Source organism: Aptenodytes forsteri, unplaced genomic scaffold (genome assembly GCF_000699145.1).
Source record: "Aptenodytes forsteri isolate BGI_AS27 unplaced genomic scaffold, ASM69914v1 Scaffold191, whole genome shotgun sequence".
Lineage (NCBI taxonomy): Eukaryota > Metazoa > Chordata > Aves > Sphenisciformes > Spheniscidae > Aptenodytes > Aptenodytes forsteri.
The window spans coordinates 2,162,067-2,174,743 of NW_008794630.1; the positions used below are offsets into that span (position 1 = coordinate 2,162,067).

At 46.2% G+C, this 12,677-nt stretch overlaps 1 protein-coding gene across 1 annotated transcript; it reads right to left on the reverse strand.

Annotated features, from left to right (window-relative positions):
* Positions 1-350: 350 nt before the first annotated feature.
* KIAA2022 (KIAA2022 ortholog) lies at positions 351-10,397 on the reverse strand. The gene is made up of 4 exons (XM_009273459.1): positions 10,322-10,397; positions 3,155-5,848; positions 1,394-3,029; positions 351-703 (listed from the first exon to the last, which is right to left on the reverse strand). The coding sequence occupies exons 1-4, from the start codon at positions 10,395-10,397 to the stop codon at positions 517-519; spliced, it is 4,593 nt and encodes a 1,530-aa protein (XP_009271734.1). The 3' UTR covers positions 351-516.
* Between the last annotated feature and the right edge of the window lie 2,280 nt (positions 10,398-12,677).

Consider the following 12,677-nt stretch of genomic DNA (forward strand, 5'->3'; position numbering starts at 1 on the left):
CAATATCGTTTTCATCGTGAGTTACAGGTGCTTTCAAAGGGGGGTGGTTAGTACTTAACAACTGGAATGTTTCTAGTAAAACCAAAAGGCATAGCTGCAGAAAACACTCACAACCCAATGTTGATAGAGAAGTAAAAATATATACAATACAGTCACTTGTTCATAGTTTGGCACAATTTTTTGTTGTTGTGGGTAATAGTGCATAAACTACTGTACAACAGTTACAGGTGCTTTCAAAGGGGGGTGGTTAGTACTTAACAACTGGAATGTTTCTAGTAAAACCAAAAGGCATAGCTGCAGAAAACACTCACAACCCAATGTTGATAGAGAAGTAAAAATATATACAATAGAGTCACTTGTTCATAGTTTGGCACAATTTTTTGTTGTTGTGGGTAATAGTGCATAAACTACTGTACAACAGTATGACTTTTAAAACAGTCTTTCACAGAGAATACCAGATTAGGTTTGCTTTCAAATAATAAAATTCCCACAATTTCAAACTCTTCATTTCAGCACTTACATTTCAACATACCACAAGGCAGATTTCGAAAAGGAACCGACGGGAAAAAAACCCCAACCAAAAAAAAAAAAAAAAAAAAAGAAACAAACATCAACCGTCTTTCTAGAAAAGGGAGTCTCTTCTTCAAATACAGGAAAACCCAAAAATGTCGTTTCTGCTTTAAGAAGAATGGAGTCTGATTCCCTGCAGGAAAAAATCAAACATTTGATGCCATCTTAGTTAGCTCGTCTGGAGTCACCACGACGGAGCGTACGCGCTAAAGGCGGGCGGGTACAGAAGATGCAGCTTTAGATGATGCAGGTTAGGAGATAAACAGCAGAGGGGGCCAGAAAGCACTCAAAATTGCCACGTGAAGCTCAATTAGGAACGAGTTCTCATTTGCAAAGTAAAGAGCCTTTAAGTTTCGAGATCTTGGCTTTTGGATGCATAACCTCTTTTTGTGTGTGTGTGGTTTATTTTTTACAAAACGTTCCGAAAAAAAAAAGTCTTTCCTCGTCAAAATCATTAAAAAGAGCATGTAATCATGGTTTTTCTTTTTTTTCCCCCAATAAATAAGTAATTAAAAACTGAAGAAGCCAAACAGCAGAAAAGAGTAGCCTTGTTAGTTTTTTTTAACCCCAGCCAAGCCAGAAAATTGGTCATTCTTTTAGGTAGCTTGCAAGTAATAAGTATTTTCATGCATTTAAAAAAGAAAAACAAACCAACCAAACAAAAAAAAACCAACCCCAAAACCAAAACCAACCAAAACTGTAAAAGGGGAACGTCTCTTTTTCATGCAACTTTTGCTTTCAGGAAGGAAAAACTGAGGAACAGCGGGCTTAGCAGGTGGGAGGGAGGTTAAGGGGCATTCCAGCCAGTTTGGTGCAGCATTACCTCAGTTTCTCAAAAGCAGCTGTCACGGGGGGGTCCTTGTGGGGCTGTTCGCGGTCCGTTCGCTTTATTTTACAGTTCTCATCCCTCAGCGATTTCGAACTGGATTTATGACGGTAGAGTTTTTTATGGGTAGGTCCGTTATTGCCTAAAGTGCTCAGGTTACTATAGTTTTTATCAAAAAAGGGAGCGTGAATGTCCGTGGTGTACCCGGTTGAGCAGTTGGGGCGACCGGGGTCGCAGGTTGCGGCTTTGCCGTTTTTGCTTGAGCCCTTGTTGTTCGACTTGTGGTTCTTCGCCGCCCCCGGCGAGCCGGCCGTTCGCCTCTTCTTTGACTCTTGGGATGTCCCTGCCAAAATTTTAAGAGTTTTCAGTTTCAGGCTGTTGGACTCCGGTGACCGGAATATGTCTGGAACGCTGTTGTGGCCAACAGGCCCCCACAAGGGCTCGATGGAGGCCATCATAAACCTCTGGACGTCCGCCATTCCCGACGCGATGTTGGACAGGATGTTGGAAGGTTCCTCAAACTCCCTCTGATCGTCGTCCAGGAGGCTGGTGGCGTTGCCCAGGCTCGTTTCCGACCAGCCCGCGCCCCCCTCTTTTCCCAGCGCCCACTCTCTGGAGAGCCCGTTGTGCTTGCCCAGTTTCACCCCGGCTGGGCTGCAATGCTGAGCGCTCTCGGCGAGGCCCTGGGTGGCGGTGGCCGCGTTGCTCAGCTGGTTGCCCGCCCTCCCGCCAACGGCCGGAGCCTTCTCGCCGTTGACTCCCGCCGCGTTTTTCCCTTTCCTGGCAGATTTGGGCGCCTGCCTGGAGTTTTTCCCTTGCGGCTTATCGTTTCCTTTGTTGGTTTTGGGCGATTTTTTCCGGGTGGCTTTCTGGGAAGAGCTTTGGTTTGTACCCACATTCTTGCTGGATGAACTTTTCCTCTTCGATTTTGACACTTTGCTATTGGTGCTAATTTGACCAGATGGCTCATTAAATGTTGACAAGCATGGACTCTTTTCGAGAAGGCTGACAGAATCTTCATCGTTGAACATATGGAACTGGAACTGGTGATTATTTAAAGCAAACCCATTATCTGCCTGATCCTCGGTCTGCAGGACCCCGCAGTTCCACTTGACCTTCTCAGAGCTGTTGAGGGTGGCCTGGGGGCTCTCCTGAAAGCCCTTCAGGGTGCCCAGGGGCTTGGCGTCGGAGCCAGCTATCTGCGGGGACAGGTTGGGAGTGTCCGGAGGGGACATCTCCGAAAGCGACGACTGGCGGAACTTATCAGGCGTGAAGTTGGAAATGTCTAAAAGGTCCGTGGACTCCTTCAAAGGGGTGATTTCATCTATGCTCTGCTGGATCACTAGCTTGGGACTGCAGTGGGCCAAGAAATCGTCATTAATATCATCCTCGCCGTCCTTTTCACAAGACTTTAAACTTAAAGAACTGTAATTGCTAGAACTAACTGACAATGAACCCACTGAATCAAAACTAATGAGCCTGCCATCATCTGTACTTAGTGTACCTCGTTGGAAATGAAAGCGCCCCTCTCCATTATTAAAATGACATGACTGATAAGAATCATCAGACTGCACTTGCTGGCTATCCGGCATGTAATTTTTTTGGTATAGCAATTTGCTGCTATTCAGATTGACTTGAGTGTATCCAGAGGCGGGGAGGCCGTCTGCACCTGTGGCACCCCCCCTGCCGCCGCCCAAGAATCATCAGACTGCACTTGCTGGCTATCCGGCATGTAATTTTTTTGGTATAGCAATTTGCTGCTATTCAGATTGACTTGAGTGTATCCAGAGGCGGGGAGGCCGTCTGCACCTGTGGCACCGCCGCTGCCCGCCGCCAACTCGCTCGGCAGCCCGGCCGCCTCCCGCATGTCGCCGGGGAAGTCCTGGCGGTTGCTGCTGGCAGCCTTGCTGGCCGGCCACATGCTACCGAAGCTGCTCTGCTCCATCTCCAAGTGGCCGGGCGACTGCTGCAGCTCCGACTCGGAGGGCGGGGAGAGCACGCAGCTCTGCGCCGGCTGCAGAGCCGGGAAGGGCTTTTCTGCCGGGACGATGCTGGGGAGCGGGTGCTGCTGCTGCTGCTGCTGCTCGGAGGGATGCTGGGCGAAGTATGAGATACCGGTGTTGCTTGACAAATCAGAAGCATCTAACAACGTCTGCAGATACCCTCCGGGGATCAGGGGTACATTGGTGGTGATATTAGCAGATGGCAGAGGCTTGTCTGAAGAGGAGGTGGATGGTAGGAAAGGAGAATTTTTAGCAACCTTATCCTCATGGCACTCCGGGAGATGGGAGCTGTCTGAAGCACAAGGAACGTTTTCATCCTTCAGACGCGCTGCAGAGTCCTGGTTTTCCAGCGCCGGGGAGCCCTCCGCTGTACTGGTAGCAGCTTTGATCTTCTTGCACTTCAACCTGGCTTCACTTTTGAATTTGATTCTGCGGAGCACTTTCCTCTCCGTCCCCTTGTGCTCCCGTTCCTGCGATTTGCATTTCACGGCGGCGATGCCCGTGATGTCATTTATGTGTAATCCGTTGGCACAGCTGGGGGTGGCGATGGCTAACGCCGGCAGCCCTTTCAGGCCCGCGTCCTCTTTACTGCTGCAAGGCTGCTTGTGATCAGAGGAGCAAGAGCCCGGCTTGTTCACTGATTGCTCGATGGCTTTAATTCTTTGAATCCGGTGCCTGTTTGCTAGCTTGCATTTTCGCTTCCGTGGGTGAGGGAGGAACGAAGCATCTGAGCCGTTAAGATAGAAATTCTGCTTGTGGTAGAGAGACGATCTGAGCAAATCCAGCCGGCTCTGCTGCCTCTCTTGCCAGAAGCCCTTCAGTGGGGCCAGCTTCTCGTATTTGCTGAGCAGCTCCTCGTTTAGGGTAACAGTTGTCTCGTTGGCATCCACTTTGCTGAGCTTCACCAGCATATGCTTCTCCCCTTTAAACCTGTTAATGATGATGTACTTGATGATAACGGGGGGCTCCTTGCGAGAGACTTTTCGCCGTTTCTTGGGGCACCACTCGTCATCGTCCTCTTCTTTGGGCCCGTCCGGGAGCCACTCCTTCTTGTCCAGGATCTTCTCGTTCTCGATGGAGTCCACATCGTACAGGTAGTCGTCGCTGTATCGCACTTTCCTCTTCGCCCGCAACCCGTAGTTCTGCTGAATGAAGGAGCTGGAGTGGTCCCGGGACAGGTACCGGCTGCAGTCCTTGATATCCCGCAGCACGTCGTAGGAGGACTCTGTGCAAGTGCTGTCGTCGCTGAACTCCCCGGAGTCCTCCGTGGAATTCACCGAGTCCAAGAAGTGGCTCCTCTTGGAGCCCACATACTGCACCATCTCCGTGCTGTTGCAAGATTTATTTAAGGCAGCTTTCTCCTCCTCCTCGCCGTCCTCTTCCTCGCCATCCTCTTCCTCCTCCCCCCAGATGATGCCTTCCTCAGATTTGAATTGAGAAGGGTCGGCGGCACTGCCGGGCCCCCTTTTCAGGGTGCTCCTGCTGTCCCTTTTGGTGCAGTTGCCGAACACGCTGGGGAAGAAGTTGAACTGGGCGTCTTCTTGTAGGGTGGTGGTCTTCTCCCGCACGTTGTCCTGGAAAGATTCGTATCTAATCTTTAGGGAGCAGACATCGCTTCCCAAGGTGGAATCGTCGTCATCAAACATGTAATTATCCACGTCTTCCTCGGAAAACAGATTTACAGAAAGCTCATTTTTGGAGCAGAGGTCAAGCAGCTCAATTTTACTTTCACTAATGAAAGACTCAAAATAGCCCCATTCCTGGTTGGGATTTGTTAGTAAAGGTTCCTCACCATTGCATTTGTCTAATAGTAATCCCTCGTAATAATTTTTCTGAGTGGGGTCCTCTGAATCACTGTCAGATTTTTCTGCATCTCTTTTGTCCGCTGCCCTCGATTTATGCATAGGGAAGCTTAAAAGCTGGTCTGAAAGCAGTTGATCCCCATATCTCATGGTTTCTCCTGTGCTCATGCAGTGAATCCCTATATCAGAGACCGAACAGGTGTCATAATCCCTATTTATATCCCCCACTTTCAAGCTTATTCCCGGCTCTGCATCAATGCCGTCCTTTGATTCAATAAAGCAGCCCAGACAGGTCCGGCTCGGCTGCATCAAGCAGTCGCCCGTCAGCGCCGACATGCCTCCGGGCTCCATCATGGTGAAAGGAGCCTTCTCGCAGTCACCCGGCAGCGACCAGGAGCTCATGCCCTTCGTCACGCAGGACGTGAGGGAGATGGCGTGGGCGGAGGAGTCATCCGAGGCGTGCTCAGGTACATCCGTGAGCCTCAGAGGCGACGGGGGGCTCAGCAAGCAGGGCTTCTTTGAAGTCAGGGGAGGCAGCGCCCGGTGGCACGCATGGTTTTCCTTCTGAGCTGTCGTCAGGGCTGAGAACGTGACCGCGGCCTCGGCGGCGGTGCAAGGCCTCTCATCGCCGTCCAGGGCGTGCGATTCTGGAGGGGGTAAGGAAAAGGCAGGGAGAAAAGAAAGAAAAAGGGAGAGGGTTTACAACCCTTGCAGTTCTGCTCGGGCTCGCCACCCCGCGCCCCTTCTCCCTAGGGTTTGGCGGCGACTTTTCCCAACCGCTCCTTTGGGAAGCGGCAGACGCCCTTCCCGTGAGTGCGCGACCCTTCCCGTCTGGATCTCATTATCGTGGTGATGTGCAGGGAAGGGAGAGGTGAACACTCTCCCCCCTGCAGCCAGCTGGAAGAGGTACAGGAGTACGTTTAAAAAGCCAAAACCACCCGTTCTTTCCTCCTCATATACATACCGTTACCTGGATACTGCCTTTCAAATCTGACAAGGTTATTAAAAAACAAAACAAGCCTAATAAAAATGTTCCCATTAACACTGAAAAAAATTAATGGAAAAATAAGATTCTTAAAGAAACAAAGTATCCCCCCTGCAGTGTCTGCAGCTTAAACATACCTGAACTGCATTACTGCCCGAGAGTCAAAAAGTTACGGCTATTTTTAAAAACCCAGTAGTCTTTTTGTCACTGTCCACGCCAAGGGAAAGTAGAAGGTAACACAGAGTTTAAAGCAATTACTGTTAGAATTATTGTGGGTTTTGCCATTCTTCCCTAATACCTAAAAATGCCTTTTTAATAATGTAAGGATTTTTTTTTTTTAACCTAAGGATTTTTTATTTTTACCTCGTCACACTCTTTTATGGCAGAATGAAGTTATGAATATACTTTTATCTGACTTCTGGCTCAACGGATGATATGACCCTTGAAATTTAAATATGATGTCTTGTCATCCATGATCATGCTCTGCTATCTCTGTATTTTAAAAAAAAAAAAAAAAAAAAAAAAAAAAAAAAAAAAAAAAAAAAAAAAAAAAAAAAAAAAAAAAAAAAAAAAAAAAAAAAAAAAAAAAAAAAAAAAAAAAAAAAAAAAAAAAAAAAAAAAAAAAAAAAAAAAAAAAAAAAAAAAAAAAAAAAAAAAAAAAAAAAAAAAAAAAAAAAAAAAAAAAAAAAAAAAAAAAAAAAAAAAAAAAAAAAAAAAAAAAAAAAAAAAAAAAAAAAAAAAAAAAAAAAAAAAAAAAAAAAAAAAAAAAAAAAAAAAAAAAAAAAAAAAAAAAAAAAAAAAAAAAAAAAAAAAAAAAAAAAAAAAAAAAAAAAAAAAAAAAAAAAAAAAAAAAAAAAAAAAAAAAAAAAAAAAAAAAAAAAAAAAAAAAAAAAAAAAAAAAAAAAAAAAAAAAAAAAAAAAAAAAAAAAAAAAAAAAAAAAAAAAAAAAAAAAAAAAAAAAAAAAAAAAAAAAAAAAAAAAAAAAAAAAAAAAAAAAAAAAAAAAAAAAAAAAAAAAAAAAAAAAAAAAAAAAAAAAAAAAAAAAAAAAAAAAAAAAAAAAAAAAAAAAAAAAAAAAAAAAAAAAAAAAAAAAAAAAAAAAAAAAAAAAAAAAAAAAAAAAAAAAAAAAAAAAAAAAAAAAAAAAAAAAAAAAAATACACTAATGTGTGCATTCACACCAACCAGAAACCTCTGCCGGCTCAGAGCCGAGCCCGGTGCTTTTGCAGTGGCTCGCATCTTACCTTTTTGGTGGCTCCACCGAAGGCTGGGGGGCGAGAGCGGAAGCAGGGCAGGCTTTCCGAGGAGGGACAAGCGCTTTAAAACGCAACTGGAGCACCAGGCTGTCGCAAGAAATGGGGCATCCGAAGGGATTTGGCACCTACACGGTTGCTGCGACCTCTCCGCAACAAGTGCTTTTATTCAAAACTGATGGAGAAGCAAGCCTCCTCCCGCACCTATGCCAACCTACGCCAGCTGGTAAGGGAAGGCTCATGCAGGCACACGTACCACCGGCACGATGAAATACCCACTGTGCCGCCGCGCCGGTATTGCCGAGCAGAGCAGGGCTCCCACCTGCAGGTAGGCAATATGAAAAGGAGCGGGATGCGACGGCGGGCTGCCTGCCCATGCCAAGCGTAAAACTGAGAGGAGGGCAAAATCCCCCTAATCTCATCCCAAAAGCTCCCGGCAGTTTTGTGCTACGGGAGCCTCGGGGATGGAGCCATCGGTAAAGTCTTCAGCCAGTACAAGCAAGCCGCAGTCGGAGCCATGCAGCGCTCTAAGGACTTTAAACAACTTTCCAAACACTACACAAATCAAACCAGAAGTGCAATGCAATGCCTGTAAACATCTTCAACACGCGTGGCTTGGAAAAGACCAGACTGACTTGCTTGAAATCTGTGCTGCTTCCCTTCCCTCCCCTCAAAAAGGGTTAAAATAAAGAAATAAGCTGATTTTTGAGTCCCTCCCACCAGTTTTTAGATCAGAAATGCAGAGGTGGTATCTTTTTCCTTAAGCACCAAAACAAATTAACCAGTGCAGTTCCACTTCAGAAGTAAAATAAAATAAAAATCAGCTTGGAGCTGACAGGAAGCATGGGAAATTTGAGGATAAAAGAAGAATGTCTGTGAATGCTGTAAGACTCAAAAAAGGGGGAGGTAGAAAGCTGAAATTCAATCTCAAATGCTGCATTCAATACACAGAGATGCTACTATATAAAATAAACTCTCACTGGGTGTTTCTTTAGGTTTATACTTGTATTAGTGAACTTAACTCCTGTGAAATACAGATGCCAAAACTTGATTTTCTAGGGCTTGTATCATCCTAAAACCAGGCGCACGTTCGATTGATGCTCTAAAGTAAACAATACTCCAAAAGACGACAGTTAAAAAAGAAAACGCTGGAGAAGCAAAAACACCGTTCCCGGTTTAACTCAACAGCCATCCAAAAGCACACGAGCAAGCCTGAGCGGAAAAATACTGAACCATCGTGCTGTGAATCAGCTCCGAAGGGAGGCCAGTCCCTAACTGGGCACTGCAGCAGCCCAAGGGCTGCTCTGGATTCGCTGCAGCCAGCGCCCGTTTGTAGTTAGGGTGAGAGGAGGCAAAAAGCATCAGCCCCATCCCCAATGCCATCAACGGGGAGGTGGTGGCACCAGAGCTACTTGCTGGCTCACTGCTTTGGATTCAGCAGCAACTCCTACACAGCAATGTTTAATTAAAGTGCTTTTTAAGCCCTGTTTAACTGAATTTCACGGAAGCGGTATCAGGTTCTAGAAATCACCCATCTTTACTGAGCAGGTAGGCACCGATTTTCCTGCCTATTAGAGTAGACAAGGGGACCACGGCTAGAAAATCTTCAGCTCCAGCAGCTGTCATCAGCTGCGGCTTTACCATGTGTAGTCATGAAAGAGATGGGCTGACAAAGACGGATACCTCCAAAATTACATCGCAGGGGCGAGCGCAAGCGTACGCTTCACCTGCCACCACCACATGTTGCGGGACCCTCACGAGCTGCCGCGTGTCTGGAGTCACTCCAGCTTTTCGGTAATGAACAAGAACAACATTTGAGTCTACGCACTCTTGCTGGAGTAAACCTTGTTTTGAGGAGACAGAAGGATTTGAACATACAAGCCGTCAGAGGACCAAGTCCTCGATATCTAACAGGGTCAAATTTATATACGTATATATATCTCTCAAGATTTATAGGCCAATACAAAATGTAAAAAGCCACAAAATTACACATAAAAATGTGGTGAAGAAGGAAAATGTCAAGCCCTGCCTCAATGCTGGCCTGCCACTGCATTTACTGTGGCTAGCTACTAAAGTCCCAATGACTTGAGAAAATGCTCAGAGGAATATTTATTTCAATCAGGTTTTCAGGCAGCAGAGCACTGTTACTCCTCATCAGTTACTGCTTTTGAAAGCAAGTATGGAATCGATTAAATAGATACAGACAAAGTTAGGTGTTTTGGGCAGGCCGCTGGAAGGGGCTGATCCTTCCCCACCACTGTCGATGGAAGCTGGAATGACTTAGTGGCTCCCGGGAGCATGGCTGCGGCCAGCAGCACCTGTGCCTGTGCAGAAGCCGTGTTACGGGGCCAGGGGGTCCCACGTGCCGGCTGGCGGGCCACGCAGAAAAGGCAATAACGAGCTCACAAGTCCAACCTTCCCTTTCCATGGGCGCTAATCCGGGTTTGTTTCTTCTACCCAACCTCTAATTTTTCCCCAGTTTGTAGGGACTAAGTATCCTTCAGTCAAATTTTGCTGAGATTGGCTAGTGGGTTCGTAAGTAATTGCAAACAGAGGGAAAGATTCCCAACAGACAGAGGGGCTACATAGTCTCGTATGACTTTTTTCCCTAAGAAACCAAACTAAAATCCATAATTCAAACTGCACGTGCACATAAACATTTCCAACCATGCCTATACACGGGCAAAAGCAGTACTCGTTAAGACCTAAAAAGGTGCAGATTCATAGCTGGAGTGACATCTGTGCAGAAAATATACATTTACCCTACTGCTCCACATTGCAGATACCTGCAAACCGCTAAAATTAAATACACGAAAGGAATTAGGAAAATAAGTTGGCTTGCAAGTTGTCGCTGCTCCCTCATGTACTGTAATTAAGTTCCTTACCATTTTCTTTCACCCCATTAATCAGGATAGTTTCTTGGTCTTCTGAGGCACAATCCTGCTCTTGTTGGTCATCCATCAATTTAACCTCTTTCTGTTCACTCCATGCCCCGCTGCATCTGGCCAACCTGCACATTTCCAGAAACATAACCACAGTCAGTACAATTCCCAGAATCAGCTCAAGGAACCGTGAATAAAAAACAACAACGATAAAAAACCCCCGCACAACCTCACATGCTGCCCTTACCCTGCTTAAGAGGACAAATACTATGTATTTAGGCCATCGTATTTTCACTTTTCCACTCCAAAAGCCAAGTCCAATGTATTTCAGCAAGGTGAAAATGCTATATATCACCGTTTCCTTCCCCAAAGTCCTTCTTCAGAAGGTGGAGCGGTGCTCTGCACCTCCGCAGCACCCTTCGCATCGCCCAAAACTGCTTTGCAAAAGCAGGTAAGCGTTGTTATCTCCAGACGGGTGAGTGGAGACATAAAAAGGAGGGGACTCGCCCCAGGCCAGACAGCAGCAACCCTGCATTGGAGCTGGAGGAGAACCGCAGATATCCCGAGTGACAACTGCTCGCCCTAGCTACCAGCTACTGCTCTCGTCTTCCAAGTGCTGGCAGGTATGAAAAACTCCCCAAAAAAGCAGGTTTTGGGGAAAAAATATCTCTAGTCCCATTCTTCACTCAAAACACTTCATCACGAGAACTCCTTCCTTGAAAGCCTTGTTCTCAAGCCGCCTACCACCACCCTCACGGTCCCCGCTGGGTTAAGCTTCATCTCGGTTGTATGACCACCAGTCGAGGCTGACTGGACTTGATGGTACTTCTCCCAAGCAACGAAACCGGGATCAGAATCAGGCCCAGATTTTCTCCCTTCCTCCGTTGAAGATCCCCCCAGGTTAAAACGATCGCCTGCCTAAGGAGAGGGAGACCGTGCGACAGAGAGCTGCGGCTGAGTTCCCGGGCACGGGCGGCACAGGAGGCACAGGATAACCCTCATCAGCGCTCCCGATGGACAGAATTTCACCTTTTTGACTGCAAATTCAAGTCAGAATCTATTTTTTTCCTTCTGGCAACTTGAACTCAGCTTTTTCTCTCTCACAGAACAGGTACTAGATTGAAGCATTGGTTTAGGTGGTTTTTTGTGGGGTTTTTTGGTTGGTTTTGGTTTTTTTTTCCTAAATCAAGATTTGCCAATGTCTGCTCTTCCCACAGTATTCACTGCCCTGGGTTCAGCAGCCGAACTTCATTCATATTCAGATTTGCAGTGGAGTCCTCTTAATTAACGTGAAATCTTTACAACCGTCTTAGTAAGTGAAACCTTCACTGAACTTAAAGATGTTGTGACACCGAGAGTAAGATAAGAATAACAAGCATCAGTAACTTAATTCCTTTGCATATTTAGAGGAATACTTAACTAACCCTGAGAGTTTTACTTTGATGCAAATCCCTCTTTCAAAGCTCTCAAAACGCGAGTCGGTTTGCTGCAGCAAGACCCCTCTCTCCCGCCAGCACCCGCACCCTCCCCACCACCCTGGGCTCCCACGGCGGTTGAGAAAAGCTCCAGCCGAAGCATCGCTGACGTCTTGTAACGGGAGAGACTCGAAACGCCAAAGCCCAGATCAGGCGTCGTTGGGAGTTATTTCCATGCAGCTTGAAGATTAACTTCTAAGTGTGGAAGCTGCTCTGCATTTTCCAGTAACGGTCTACAACTCCATGCCTCCTTGATAATATCTCCTGCCTATTAAATGTATCTTATTTAATATAAATATTAATAAATTTTTAAAAATATCTATTAATAGAAATATTAATAAGATATCTTAAAGCCTCAGGAAAACCAGAGGCTTCTCAGGAGACCAGAGAACCACCACTGGCCCCACACATGGGCCAGCGTGACTTCTCGGGAGGGGGCTGCCTGAGGAAGCTCTGGGAGAAGGAAAAGCCGAGTTGAGTAAGGGGCTTCAATAGACTGTGACCTGGTAGATGCATTTTGCACACCCTCGTGGTTTGCCAGGTGGGAGAGAAATGTGCAAAGATCTTCCATTTCCATTAGCCGCGGGCAGTAGTAGGGTTGGGGGACGGCGCATTTGGCTGTGCACGTTTACAGATCTGAACCTGTCGCTCACTTCAACGCGCTCGGTGTGGATGATGGGACCGTCATCTTCAACGCGCAGAAGGTTATAATCAACGTTTCTGTACACTCTGACCTCCACCGTCTTTCTGAAGTGCCGAGGTGATGCTCTGATAGAGGCTCATCCGTGCACAGTCACCAGCAGATGCAAAGCAAAAGTGGAGAGGCCCTGCCATCGCGCCTCGCTTGCGACTATCGCTAGCTGAGGGGCTCCAGCATTCAGAGA

Coding starts and splice junctions, on each gene's coding strand:
- KIAA2022 (XM_009273459.1), bottom strand. CDS start 10,397: ATGGATGACCAACAAGAGCAGGATTGTGCCTCAGAAGACCAAGAAACT. Junction 3,030..3,154: donor TCAAGTCAATCTGAATAGCA/GCAAATTGCTAT, acceptor GATACACTCAAG/TCAATCTGAATAGCAGCAAA. Junction 704..1,393: donor GCTGCTTTTGAGAAACTGAG/GTAATGCTGCAC, acceptor TTTTTCCTGCAG/GGAATCAGACTCCATTCTTC.